This window comes from Taudactylus pleione, unplaced genomic scaffold (assembly GCF_031769625.1).
Source record: "Taudactylus pleione unplaced genomic scaffold, aTauple2 ptg004073l, whole genome shotgun sequence".
In the NCBI taxonomy this organism is placed as follows: Eukaryota; Metazoa; Chordata; class Amphibia; order Anura; family Myobatrachidae; genus Taudactylus; species Taudactylus pleione.
Genome location: NW_028288370.1, coordinates 1 through 11,538, shown reverse-complemented (window position 1 = coordinate 11,538; position 11,538 = coordinate 1). Strand labels below are relative to the sequence as shown.

At 45.9% G+C, this 11,538-nt stretch overlaps 1 protein-coding gene across 1 annotated transcript; it reads left to right on the top strand.

Moving 5' to 3' along the window:
- Positions 1 to 1,259: 1,259 nt before the first annotated feature.
- Positions 1,260 to 11,142, top strand: LOC148430323 (nesprin-2-like; the record flags this gene model as incomplete). Its single annotated transcript, XM_088466621.1, has 10 exons — positions 1,260 to 1,408; positions 1,507 to 1,692; positions 1,788 to 1,925; positions 2,271 to 2,465; positions 2,790 to 3,012; positions 3,143 to 3,348; positions 7,327 to 7,390; positions 7,566 to 7,762; positions 9,043 to 9,101; positions 10,514 to 11,142. Coding segments are annotated over 10 exons (1,625 nt in total), but the record flags the coding sequence as incomplete, so codon positions are not given.
- Positions 11,143 to 11,538: the final 396 nt, after the last annotated feature.

The following is an 11,538-nucleotide window of genomic DNA, read 5'->3' as shown; positions in this document are numbered from 1 at the left end:
TGGGGCAATTTGCTGATCCCCACATGTCTGGGTCGGGGATCAGTGAAATCCAACATGTTAGGCACCCCCCCGGGAGGTTAGGTTTAGGCTAGGGGAAGGGGGGGTTAGGGTTAGGCACCCATGGGGGGAGGTTAGGGTTAGGCACCCCCCCAGGGGACTTAGGTTGAGGCACTTAGAGGGGGGTTAGGGTTAGGCACAGGGGGGAGGTTAGGGTTAGGCACCCCCCCGGGGGACTTAGGTTTAGGCACTTAGAGGGGGGTTAGGGTTAGGCACTTGGTGGGAAGGTTAGGGTTAGGCACCCCTAAGGGAGGGTTAGGGTTAATGGGTAGATCGGGATTTCCTCCTGTGTCGGGCAGCCGCTGTTGGCCATGTGGCCGGTGGTAAATTATACTGATTCCTGTACCAATGTTTATGGTGTTGCTGTAGGACAAAAAGCTCAAATAGCAAAGCTTATAACTTCACTCTGGGGGTTAATTTACTAATCCTTGGATGGAGATAAGTAAACGGAGATAAGGTACCAGCCAATCAGCTCCTAACTGTCATGTCACAGGCTGTATTTGAAAAATGACAGCTAGGAGCTGATTGGCTGGTACCTTATCTCCGTTCATTTTATCCCCATCCAAGGCTTAGTGAATAGACCTCTTAATGACTTAACCAATCTGCAGCCTGTACATAGAATATCTGTTCATTGGAGAGCAGACAGCCAATCAAACCATCTCTGGCTACAAGATATAAATCATCCAGGTATAAAATGCCTCTTATGTCCAGATGATAGTACTAACAGCTTGTTGGAAAGACTTTAAGTATAAATATTTCAGAGATTTTCAATAAATGAGTTAGTTCAGTAATACACATGTACTGGCAATACAGTATTGTCAAAGTACAAGAGACTTTACATTGTCTAAAAAAATTAACAATAAAATAGGCCTACAGTTCACAATGTTATTTGCATTAATTCGGTGCCTTGGTCATCGAAGCTTTTATCAATTAACCGATTTGCTCAGAGGGGCTTCCAGGACACATTATGTACATGCAGTAATATGCAGTGTTGTAAAGTTCTTTCTGAAGGAGCCCAACTGGAGTTTTTAATTCACCTGCATTCTCGCTCTATACATGATTGTTCTCCGTCCTTAACCATCCTCTACTTACCCCTTGTAGATGCCCTCCAATTATTACTTATCCCTTCCCACCTGCTTTGTACATACAGCATCTGCCTACCTCTCCTCTCACGCCTCACTGGATTGTATTTTTCCCCATAGTTTGGAACAGGACAGATAACTGTGAACAGTTTCTAAATTCCCTTTTGCTGTTTGAAGATTGGCTACAGGCTGCCCAAATAATAGCGTCTCTCCGAAACCCATTCCAGACCCTTCATAAAGAATCTAAGCTGACCCTGAGGAAGTATGAGGTAATAAGGCAATGTTTAAGCCTTCCACCATTATACATATAACACTTTTCTAACCATTCTGCCCTCCATTTTTTCCCCATCCTGCTTGTGAAATACAGGTTCTCCTGGGGGAGATGCAAGGGAAGTTGTTGGACCTGGAATCTCTGAACACGCAGTACTGGCGACTTACACATACTTGTCACCAGACGTTGCTTCCCAGTGTCCTTCGGAGTAGAATGCAGGAGGTTAACATGTCCTGGTGCCATCTGCAGAGGGAGACAGAGACTGTTCACCAGGCTTTGAAGGTATCTCACTAGTTCCATTTAGGATTAAGGGAAATCAAGATAAATATGTATGCGGTAAACACATTATTGAAGACTTTTTACTTGTCTTCTTATAGTCTAGGGTCCAGAAGAGAGAAGAATTTGATACTGACCAGGAGGACATGAAGCTGTGTCTGACTGAGATGGACCTAGAACTGTCCAGTGTAGAGTATATCTATAGTGGCAACTCAACTGAGAAGATACAACAATTAAAGGTGCAAGAAATATCATAAATATATTTACCTTGTTCAAGTAATTGTTTATCTAATAGTATAGCTAATTTCTTCATTATTGATCATTCATTTCATGCATGGTGCAGTCATGCATCACTTGCTTGCATTTAATGCACCACCCATAGCAGTTTCTTTAAGCCACAGTAAGTACTGTAAGTAAAAACCGAGTATGCAGTAATTATTATAGACATCAATAATACCATTGTCATATCTAGCACTGTTATCTTTAAATAACGGCTGTACATTTTAATTGTAATACTAGTTATTTCTTACAGCATTGCCAGAATTAATATTACAACTCTAATGATGTTGACGGGTGATTTTCAGGTCTTCCAGGAGGATGCGTGGAGCAACATGAAGCGAGTGGAGTGTCTCCTAGAGCGAGGAGACCTGCTGATAGACAACAGTGACCCCCGAGATGCTGAGACCCTGGAGGAGGAGATGACGGAGCTAGGCTCATACTGCCAGGAGATTTTCATCCGTCTCTCCCGTTTCCAGAAACGCCTTGTGAGCACCAAACTGGTATGTATGTTCCCTGTAGTTCTTGGAGGTGGGAGTTTGAGACACAGGGGCATGAGTGAAGCAGCTCACAGCGGTAAAGGCACCATAAACTGGAATTACTGCTGTAGTAACCACAATAGAACAGGTCCATGCATGTAATTAATGTGCTCACACATTGACCATGCTTTAAAAAATGTTGGCTGTTGGATTTAGGGTTTCCCAATAAACTGCTGCCATATATTCTCTTCTCTACAGTTTTGACTAACTTTCTTGACTCTGCCCCCCTCAAGCAAATTAAATAGTATATACATATGGATGAACACAATTGCTTTCTTTTCCCTGAAGGTGTTTGAGGATGACTTTCTCGATAGTAATATTGAACATGCATCATCTGGATCTTCAGATGTATTCCTAGACCTGGACATTGACCAGGAAGAAGATTCAAGCGCACCTTGCATTCCTGCTACCAATGTAGCATTGGCTGCTGAGCTAGACTGGGACCCACTGGGTGATGTTGGAAGATCTAGTTCTCATAATGGACAAGAGTCCTTCTACACGGCAACGTCAGGTGTGTGAGGGTTTGTCTGTCTCGTATTCCTCTCATCTTCCATCTTCCACACGTGTTCTTTTATTAATGGTTATTAAACTGATTCAACTCATTGGGAAGTATAACACTGTATCTACCTTTCCCCCAACAGCTCCCTGGAATATTTTTCAGAGGAGTGAGGGATCCCAGAGCAGCTTTAGCTCAGATTTTGGGGTCACTTCTTCAAAACTCAGAAGCCATGAAGACCAGGAACCTCCAGCAGATGATTTGACCAGCCATACTCAATCTTGGGACAATTGCAGCTTAAAGACGACCCAAGAATGGATGCACAGTCAAGGACAGATTGAAGATATATCAGTAAATGCACATTGGTTTCTCCTCATGTCTTAATGTCCTTGTGCCTTGGAGCACCAGTCGTTAATCAACCAGTGGCTGTATCTTTGTGGTACTGTTGGTCTGTTATTCAATATAAACCTACTGTAGCCAGCTGCTTGCGAAGTCAAAGAATACAGGAACATTTCTGCACTAGACTCATGGATATAGACCAGAGGTTTCCAAACTCAGGGCCTCATTCAGACCTGCTCGCAAGCTGGTGAGGGCCTACGCACGCACAGCGCTCACACTGCACGTGCGCAAGCCCCGGAGCGAGTGACAAATGCACTCGCTCTGGGGCTCACTACAAAAGGGGCGGCTGTCAATATTGATCGACAGCTCGCCCCATTTTGTAGGCTGGGTAGGGGGGTGGCCGGACAAACGGAGGCGTTCCTGAAGGAACACCTGCCGTTTGTAGGCGGCCCTACTGACATCACCAGTGATGTCAGTAGGGTGCTTCCTGCTCTGTTAGAGCAGGAAGCAACCTGGGGCTTGCGGTAGATGATACCCTACCGCAAGGGTCTCGTCACAAGCCGCGATGGTCGAGACCATCGCGACCATCACCTAGTCACTCGCTAAAGCTGTGGGTGGTAACCCACAGCTTAGCGAGCGACCAGGAGGCCGCCTCTCAAAAGAAAAGCGGCCGCCCTCATTCAGAGCGAGCGCTCGCATTTTGCGAGCAGCTCTGAATGAGGTCCTCAGTCTTTTGATTTAACCATCTGTGCTCAACCATAGATATCCTTAAAACATGGAGTGTTAGAGTGCCTTCTGGACCGAGTTTGGAAACCTCTAGTGTAGACATTCCAGTGGCCATCTAACAGTATATAATTGTGAATGGTGGACATGAAAGATGAGTGAAGATAAAGGGGTTGATGCAAAGTTGAATAAATGTCTGTTTTGAGAACAGATCTTGTGTATTTTAGCACCACGCATGCTCTGTAGCTGAGCGTACACACAGGGCCATAACTAGGGTGGTGCGACATGTGCCACTTGGCACAGGGCACCGCAGGGCAGGGGGCGCTGTTTGGGCCTGTCAATTTTCTGTTTATAATCATTGTCACATGTAGCTTTCTCTTATTTTATTCCGGCATCTCCTGCTGCTCATATCTCCTCCCTGGCTGACTCCACCTTCATCTGGACACCTCCCCAAGCACCTCCAGTCACATCCTCCTTTATTTAACACACTCATTTCAAAATACTGTCATACCCAGGACTCGAACCCATCACCTCTGCATAATTATTGTGTATCATCACTGCAACCATTGGATTCACAATGTATTTGGCAGTGACATCTAGATAACAGTGGTACATAGGGATCGGTACCTCTTCAGCATTGTATGGGACAAATCAGATTTGTCATGCCCCTTCCCCATGAAGCCACGCCCCATTTTCAGATGCGCATCTTATGTCCCTATTTGAAAAATGAAGGGGGAGGGGGGTGCCAATGCTCTTTCTGGCCCAGGGCACCGAAAGTCTAGTTACGGCTCTGCGTATACATCTATTGGCAATTCTGAGTCATATGGATCTCAGTCACATTTCCACTTGCAGCTGAATGGGCATAACTAGGTGGCAAAGGGGCTAAGGGTTCATACGAAGACTAGGCTTAGTGTAGACGCAACTGCGGGCTATGTTGATTGCGTGTACACAGAGTCTGATTCCAGAGGTATCTCTTGCACCAAGCATAAGACTGGTGCATGTGCACGCTGATAATTATGATTGTTATTAAACCAAATTTTATGGATGGGGCAGTCGCACAATTCTGCATGCGGGTGAATATTCGCATTTAGAATGATCTTTGCACACTATAGGCCTGATTCAGAGGTGGACGCAATGCCCGTTGCTGCTGCGATTCTGAGTACAGAGGATGTTGTGAGAAGTTAAGCAGATGTCTCAGCCCCCGTCTCTTGTACAGAGGCGTTCACCGCCAACTTCTCAGATCCGCCGCTTGCGTACAAACAGATGAACATTGGTCGCACCATCATACCTCTGAGCAACCCTATGGGTGCTCAAAATGCCCTTCAAAAGTAAGGCACCGGGGGCAGAACACCTGCGTAAGGAGGAGACGCAGGCATGTCGCAACTGGTTTAGGGGGTGTGTTACACCCGTTACCTCCCCCCAAAGGGTTGCTGTCTGTCGATCACTCTGCATCGTAATCCACAGTAAAACTGCTGTCTGAAGACCATCGCGGCACATGGGCATTGTGACTCTGACACCTCTATATTAGGCCCAGTGTGAGAGCAATTGTGCACAACGTGTGTGCGGCTCTGAATCCGCTCCGGAATGTGAAGTGCAAAATTTTATGAGAATTCTATCATTTACTACCTCTAGTTACCCTCTTAAAGTGAATGTTTTGGTCTCCACCTCAGTCTGTTAGTAATCATAGAGGTTTGTGTACTAAGCCTTGGAGAGAGATAAAATGGATGGAGATAAAGTACCAACCAATCAGCTCCTAAAATTTAATTTTTCAAACACAGCCTGTAAAGTGACAGGAGCCTGATTGGTTGGTACTATTTCTCTCGTGTGTCTCTATTGTGCCTGTAAGATACTGTGTCTGTCTGTACTAAGCCTTGGAGAGAGATAAAGTGGATAGTGACAGGAGGAAAGAGCCTGATTGGTCGGTACTAACCCTCTTCACTTTATTTCTCTCCAAGGTACATAGTCAAATTAGAGTTACTGTACACAGGGCCTGATTCAGAGCCGCTCGCAAGCGGCTTGATGTTTCCCCCTGCACATGCGCCGCGTCCGGCGTGCGCATGCGCGAGCCCCGCTGAGCGACTGAACTTCAGTCACTGCGGGGCTCGCTACAAGACGGGGCGGCTGTCGATGGTGAGTGACAGTGAGGTGTCCCACAGCTTAGCGAGCGGCCAAAGAAAAAAAAACGCCCATCAGACCCTGCGCGCTGCCTCCGGCAACAAGCGGGTCTGAATCAGGGCCACATTGTGGAGTATTTACATGCATTCTGTTACATTTTTGTTGTGTAGTTAGTTTTGCAAATTCACCTTTTTGCCTTTAGATGCATTGGGAAGCCCACAGTGATCACTGAAACACTAGTGTACATGTATATCAAACATGATTGCTTGTGGCATGTGATATAAGTTTTTACTGGTGTATTTTAATGCAAAACAAAACCCAGGATTAAGTGTGAGGACTTAAATAGACAACTGAAATGCCCTCTGCATGCTCAGCCCCACCACAGAGATGATGTATGTTATGTGACCTGATCCATTATAGTATTACACTTTTATATAGTGCTAACAAAACCAGAAAAGTAGCAAAATATTGGCGGAATTTACCCTGGGGCCCAGTCATGTCTGCCAGAGGTTACCGTGTGTCTCTACTGTGCCTGTCAGTTACTGTGTCTGTCTGTACAAGTGTTTATAACCTTGGATGTCTCTCTCCCTGGTTGACTGTCTAGAGCAGGGTTGGGGAACTTTTTTTTCTGCAGAGGGCCATTTTGATATATATAACTTTATTCGTGGGCCCGATGCAGGCCACGCCCCCTATGTGTGGTGTCACCCGGGGCCACAATCGCCAGTAATTACAGCAATGCCTGGAGCATCCTGAGGGTGCTCTGGGGAGCTGTAAGGGCAGCGGTGTGACCGTCTGAAGCGTCCTGAGGACGTTCCAGGCGGCACTGCTGCATAGATTCTGGCTGCAGTGTGCCATTACAGGCACTCTGCAATCCAGATGAGGCTATCAGAAAAAAGCTCAGAGGACCAGACCAAATGATTTGGGGGCCTTATACGGCTCTGGGCTGGAGGTTCCCCATCCCTGGTCCAGAACCTCAGTGTCACTAGCTGTTATTTCCCCATTCTGTCGCTCTGTGTATGTCTGTGTATGTGCTGTCTGTCTGTATTTGGCTCTCTCTCTGCCTAGCTGTGGCAAGTTTTCCTGGAGATTTAGTGTTGTCTATCTGTGTTCCAGTCTGTTAGGTGTATAATGAGGGTTCTCTTCCTCTTGTAGTCTTTGCCCAACTCCTTGCCAGGAATGGAGACAGGACGAGGAGAAGACGCCATCTGTTGTCCTGGTGAGTGCCCTGCACCTCACACCAAGCATACAATGCACAGAATATATAGAACACATCCTATTGTGCTGTGCAATGATAGATCAGGGTGGTTTTGTAGAACCATAGACTAGTATTGCATCTAATTTGCTGAATGTCTGTGTTTGATGACTTGATACACAGTTACGCTTTGTTTTAGTTGCCGTCCCAATAGAAGAGCCAGATTCGGCGCTCAGAATGGATGGTCCCCTCCCAGCACCTGGGCATTGCTGGCATAACCCTGCTGAGGTGGTGCCAGTGGCTTCTGATGCACAGGTGATTGGCAGCCGGTCACACCATACCTGCCCTGGGCATAGAAGACGGCAGGGAAAGAAAAAGCGGATGGTGATGACTCAGGTAAGCGACACTTTCACAGAAGTAACTGCTGCAGAGAACGTGCCTCTTATATATAGATTCATGACAGATATTACTTTTATATTTAAGCAGCCTACTGTGTTTAAGTCCTAAAGATAGAAAGAGACAAGGGGGGGGGGGATGTAGGCATGGATTTGTTCATATAGGTGAGGGAGGAGCTTATGAGGTAGATGTACTAAGCCTTGGAGAGTGATAAAGTGTAGAGAGATAAACTACCAACTAATCAGGTCCTAACGGTCATTTTTTAAACACAGCATGTAACATGATAGTTAGGAGCTGATTTGTTGGTAGTTTATCTCTCTCCACTTTATCTCCTTCCAAGTCTTTGTACATCTCCCCCTTAGTGGTGACCCGTATTTATTAACAACCGTATTTTTAATACAGTTGAGACGTAATAATTAAGTCCCAACTCGCCGGAACAGAGCTTTCCAAAAAACCTAATTCAGCCTCGAAACAAAGTGATAGCTACCGTTATCACTTTGCCTCTGGGTTTAGACTTAAAGAGTGTACTGCACATGAGTGGCCATCGGCCTGCAGATGGTTCAGTGGGGGGCAATGGAAAGGGCTACAGATAGCTACATGTAAAAATGTGTCACATTATATAATAAGTCCCGATCTCCACCAACTCATAATCATAACTAGTACAAATCTGCATTTTAAAATGTGCCTTCTCTGCACTTCAAGCTCTGCTAGATGTCATTGTGATTTTACACTGCACTGCAAAACTAGCTGCATCTAGACAGGCCCTCTTTCCACTAACTCCTCCCACCAGTTGGTGCAAACTGCTCCTCACTCCACTAACTCCTCCCACCAGTTGGTGCAAACTGCTCCTCACTCCACTAACTCCTCCCACCAGTTGGTGCAAACTGCTCTTCATTCCACTAACTCCTCCCACCAGTGGGTGCAAACTGCTCTTCATTCCACTAACTCCTCCCACCAGCTGGTGCAAACTGCTCCTCATTCCACTAACTCCTCCCACCAGTGGGTGCAAACTGCTCTTCATTCCACTAACTCCTCCCACCAGCTGGTGCAAACTGCTCCTCATTCCATTAACTCCTCTCACTTTGGTGCAAACTGCTGCTCCTCCACAAATGCTGTAATCCTGCTTCCTTTGGCAGTAACCTAGGAGTGCCAGCATAATTTGATGCATGTGACGTCACCAAAGGGTGTTTTGCCCTTTATAAATAACTTCCACAGAGTGTAGGCGACAGGGTCACTTTACTATTGATAGTCTTCTCTTATAAATGTTCTTTCTGTTGCAGAATGTGAAAAGGAAGATTCACCCTTCAAAGCAAGAGGTCTCAATTCTCATGGAGAACGGGTAAAGATCCCACATTCTAGTAGAATTAATGTATAGTGATCAGAGCCGTAACTAGACTTTTTTGTGCCCTGTGCCAGAAAGAGCATTGGCGCCCTCCTCATTTTTCAAAGGGACATAATGCACCCTAAAAAGGGGAATGGCCGCATGGGGAAGGGCCAAGGAAGAGATAGGAGAGGCCAGGAGATACTGGGGATAAAATAAGAGGAAGCTACAAGTGAGAATGATAATAAACAGAAATATGACAGGCCCAAACTGCTCCCCCTGACCTGTGGTGCCCTATGCGATGGCACCGGCCGCACTACCCTAGCTACAGCCCTGATAGTGATTGCCACAGGTGTTAAAATGATCAACATAAATTATTATATAGAGTTAGGAGAAAACTTTTTACTTTGTACAACAGGTTATATATCGGTAACCATATTGCATACCCCCAAACACTGCAATGTAAGAATGGAGGAAGATCACCAGGACTTTCCTTGCCCATCACTTTTGCAGGTGCAAATCTGCTTGACCTCAGTAGATGTGGCTGAGACTCAGGGGGAATGTCTGTCAAGGAAACAAGTTCTACTAAACAATTATCTGGGGCTGCACCATCTATGTTATTGCCCAGATTACAGGCAGACCGTGAAATCATCTCGCCTCCTGGTCCCCTCACAAATTCACACTCTCTTACCATAAATAAAACAGCTGGTGAGGAAATTAGCTGTAATATGTCCGCCCACCCGATGAAGTCCTAATATTCACCCAATGTATTTTGTACATAACAGATAAAGTAAAACAGGTTTTAGGGATCAAACCTTCTAAAGAGGACAAGTGGAGGTGTTACCCATATCGGCCAATCAGATTCCAGCTATCATTTTATAGAATATACTACATGATAGCTAGAATCTGATTAGTTGCCATGAGAAACAATTTCCCTTGTTCTCTTTAGAAGGTATAAGTATCCACCTTTATAACACTTTTGTTAATTGGGCTTGTGTAAAATTATGGGAGTAAAATATTTTGGTTAAATAAAAGGGACTGTCCTAAGTAACCTGTTACCAATGGGAGCCCTCTGTGCAGGGCTGTAACTAGGGTAGTGCGACCAGTGCCATGGCACAGGGCATCGCAGGGCAGGGGGCGCTGTTTGGGCCTGTCAATTTTCCTGATTATTATCATTCTCACTTGTAGCTTCCTCTTCTTTTATCCCCAGCATCTCCTGGCCTCCCTTATCTCTTCCCTGGCCCTTCCCCATGAGTCCATGGCCCTTTATCAGTTGCACTAACTTATGTTCCTATTTAAACAATGAAGGTGGGGGTGGGAGTCACCAATGCTCTCTCTGGCACAGGACACCAAAAAGTCTAGTAACGGTTCTGCCTCTGTAGGTCATCTGTGTGTTCAGTCAGTAATCGCCAGTTCTCTTCTCTTGGCAGGGATGTCATGAGGCCTCACAAAACCTCCCACAGTTCTCCGGGCTGCCTGTGGCTCTGGATCAAGCGTTTGGCCTCCTTATTATTATTCCTGTTTCTGCTTCTCGGTGGCTCACTCCTCATCTTTCCACTGGGTCGGTCCAGCTGCTCTTCGCAACGGTTTGGCTGGTCTCTAATGCTCACCTATGTCAATGGACCTCCACCAACGTAAGACAGCAAACGTCTGAGGAGCCAAAGACTTCTAGGACTGATACATCAAAATGAAGTTGCTGGGGAGACATGCCTCCTGCTCACAACCCAGCAGCTTGTGACCCCGCAGGGAATGTGATTACCTGGATGGCCAACTAGAAGTGACAGTAGTGGACGGTACAGTAGTTGTTCCATCCAGGTGAATAACCAAGTGAAGAATGAGTGAAATACCGAGTCATCACAGGAAGGGAAGGAATTTAGTGAGCAAGTGTGAATATTAGTGAGTGAATGAGTTAGCATTTAAGCAAACAAATGAATGAATTGGTGAATGATTCCACAAGCGTGGCTGTGAGTGAGTTAGCAGGACCGCAACCCTGGGAAAATGGAGGTGAACCAGTGAGAAAAAAACACTGTCAGGTTCATGCATAAAAATGCTCGACTGTCCCAGGGGGTCATAGTTATGGCTGCAAGAGAAAGACCTCAGTGATTGTTGGGGCATGTTAAGTAGGAATTTCAGTGACAGAGGGGTATATGTACTAAGCCTTGGAGAGAGATAAAGTACCAACCAATCAGCTCCTAAAGCTGGGTACACACTTGCCAATCCTTCGGCCGATGTGTATGCACTGACATAACTGGGCCGGTGGGTATTTAAATTTACCCATCCAGTTGAGATGTCAGTCACCAACGGTCCCTATAACAAGTGTACGGGCTGTCGGCGAATCGCCAACACACAGGCAGACGTGCCGATATAGCTGCTAAATATAGATCAGCTATGCTGCAGGGCAGATGCAATATGTATGTGAATGACGTCACTCACAGACATATTGCCTGTACACACC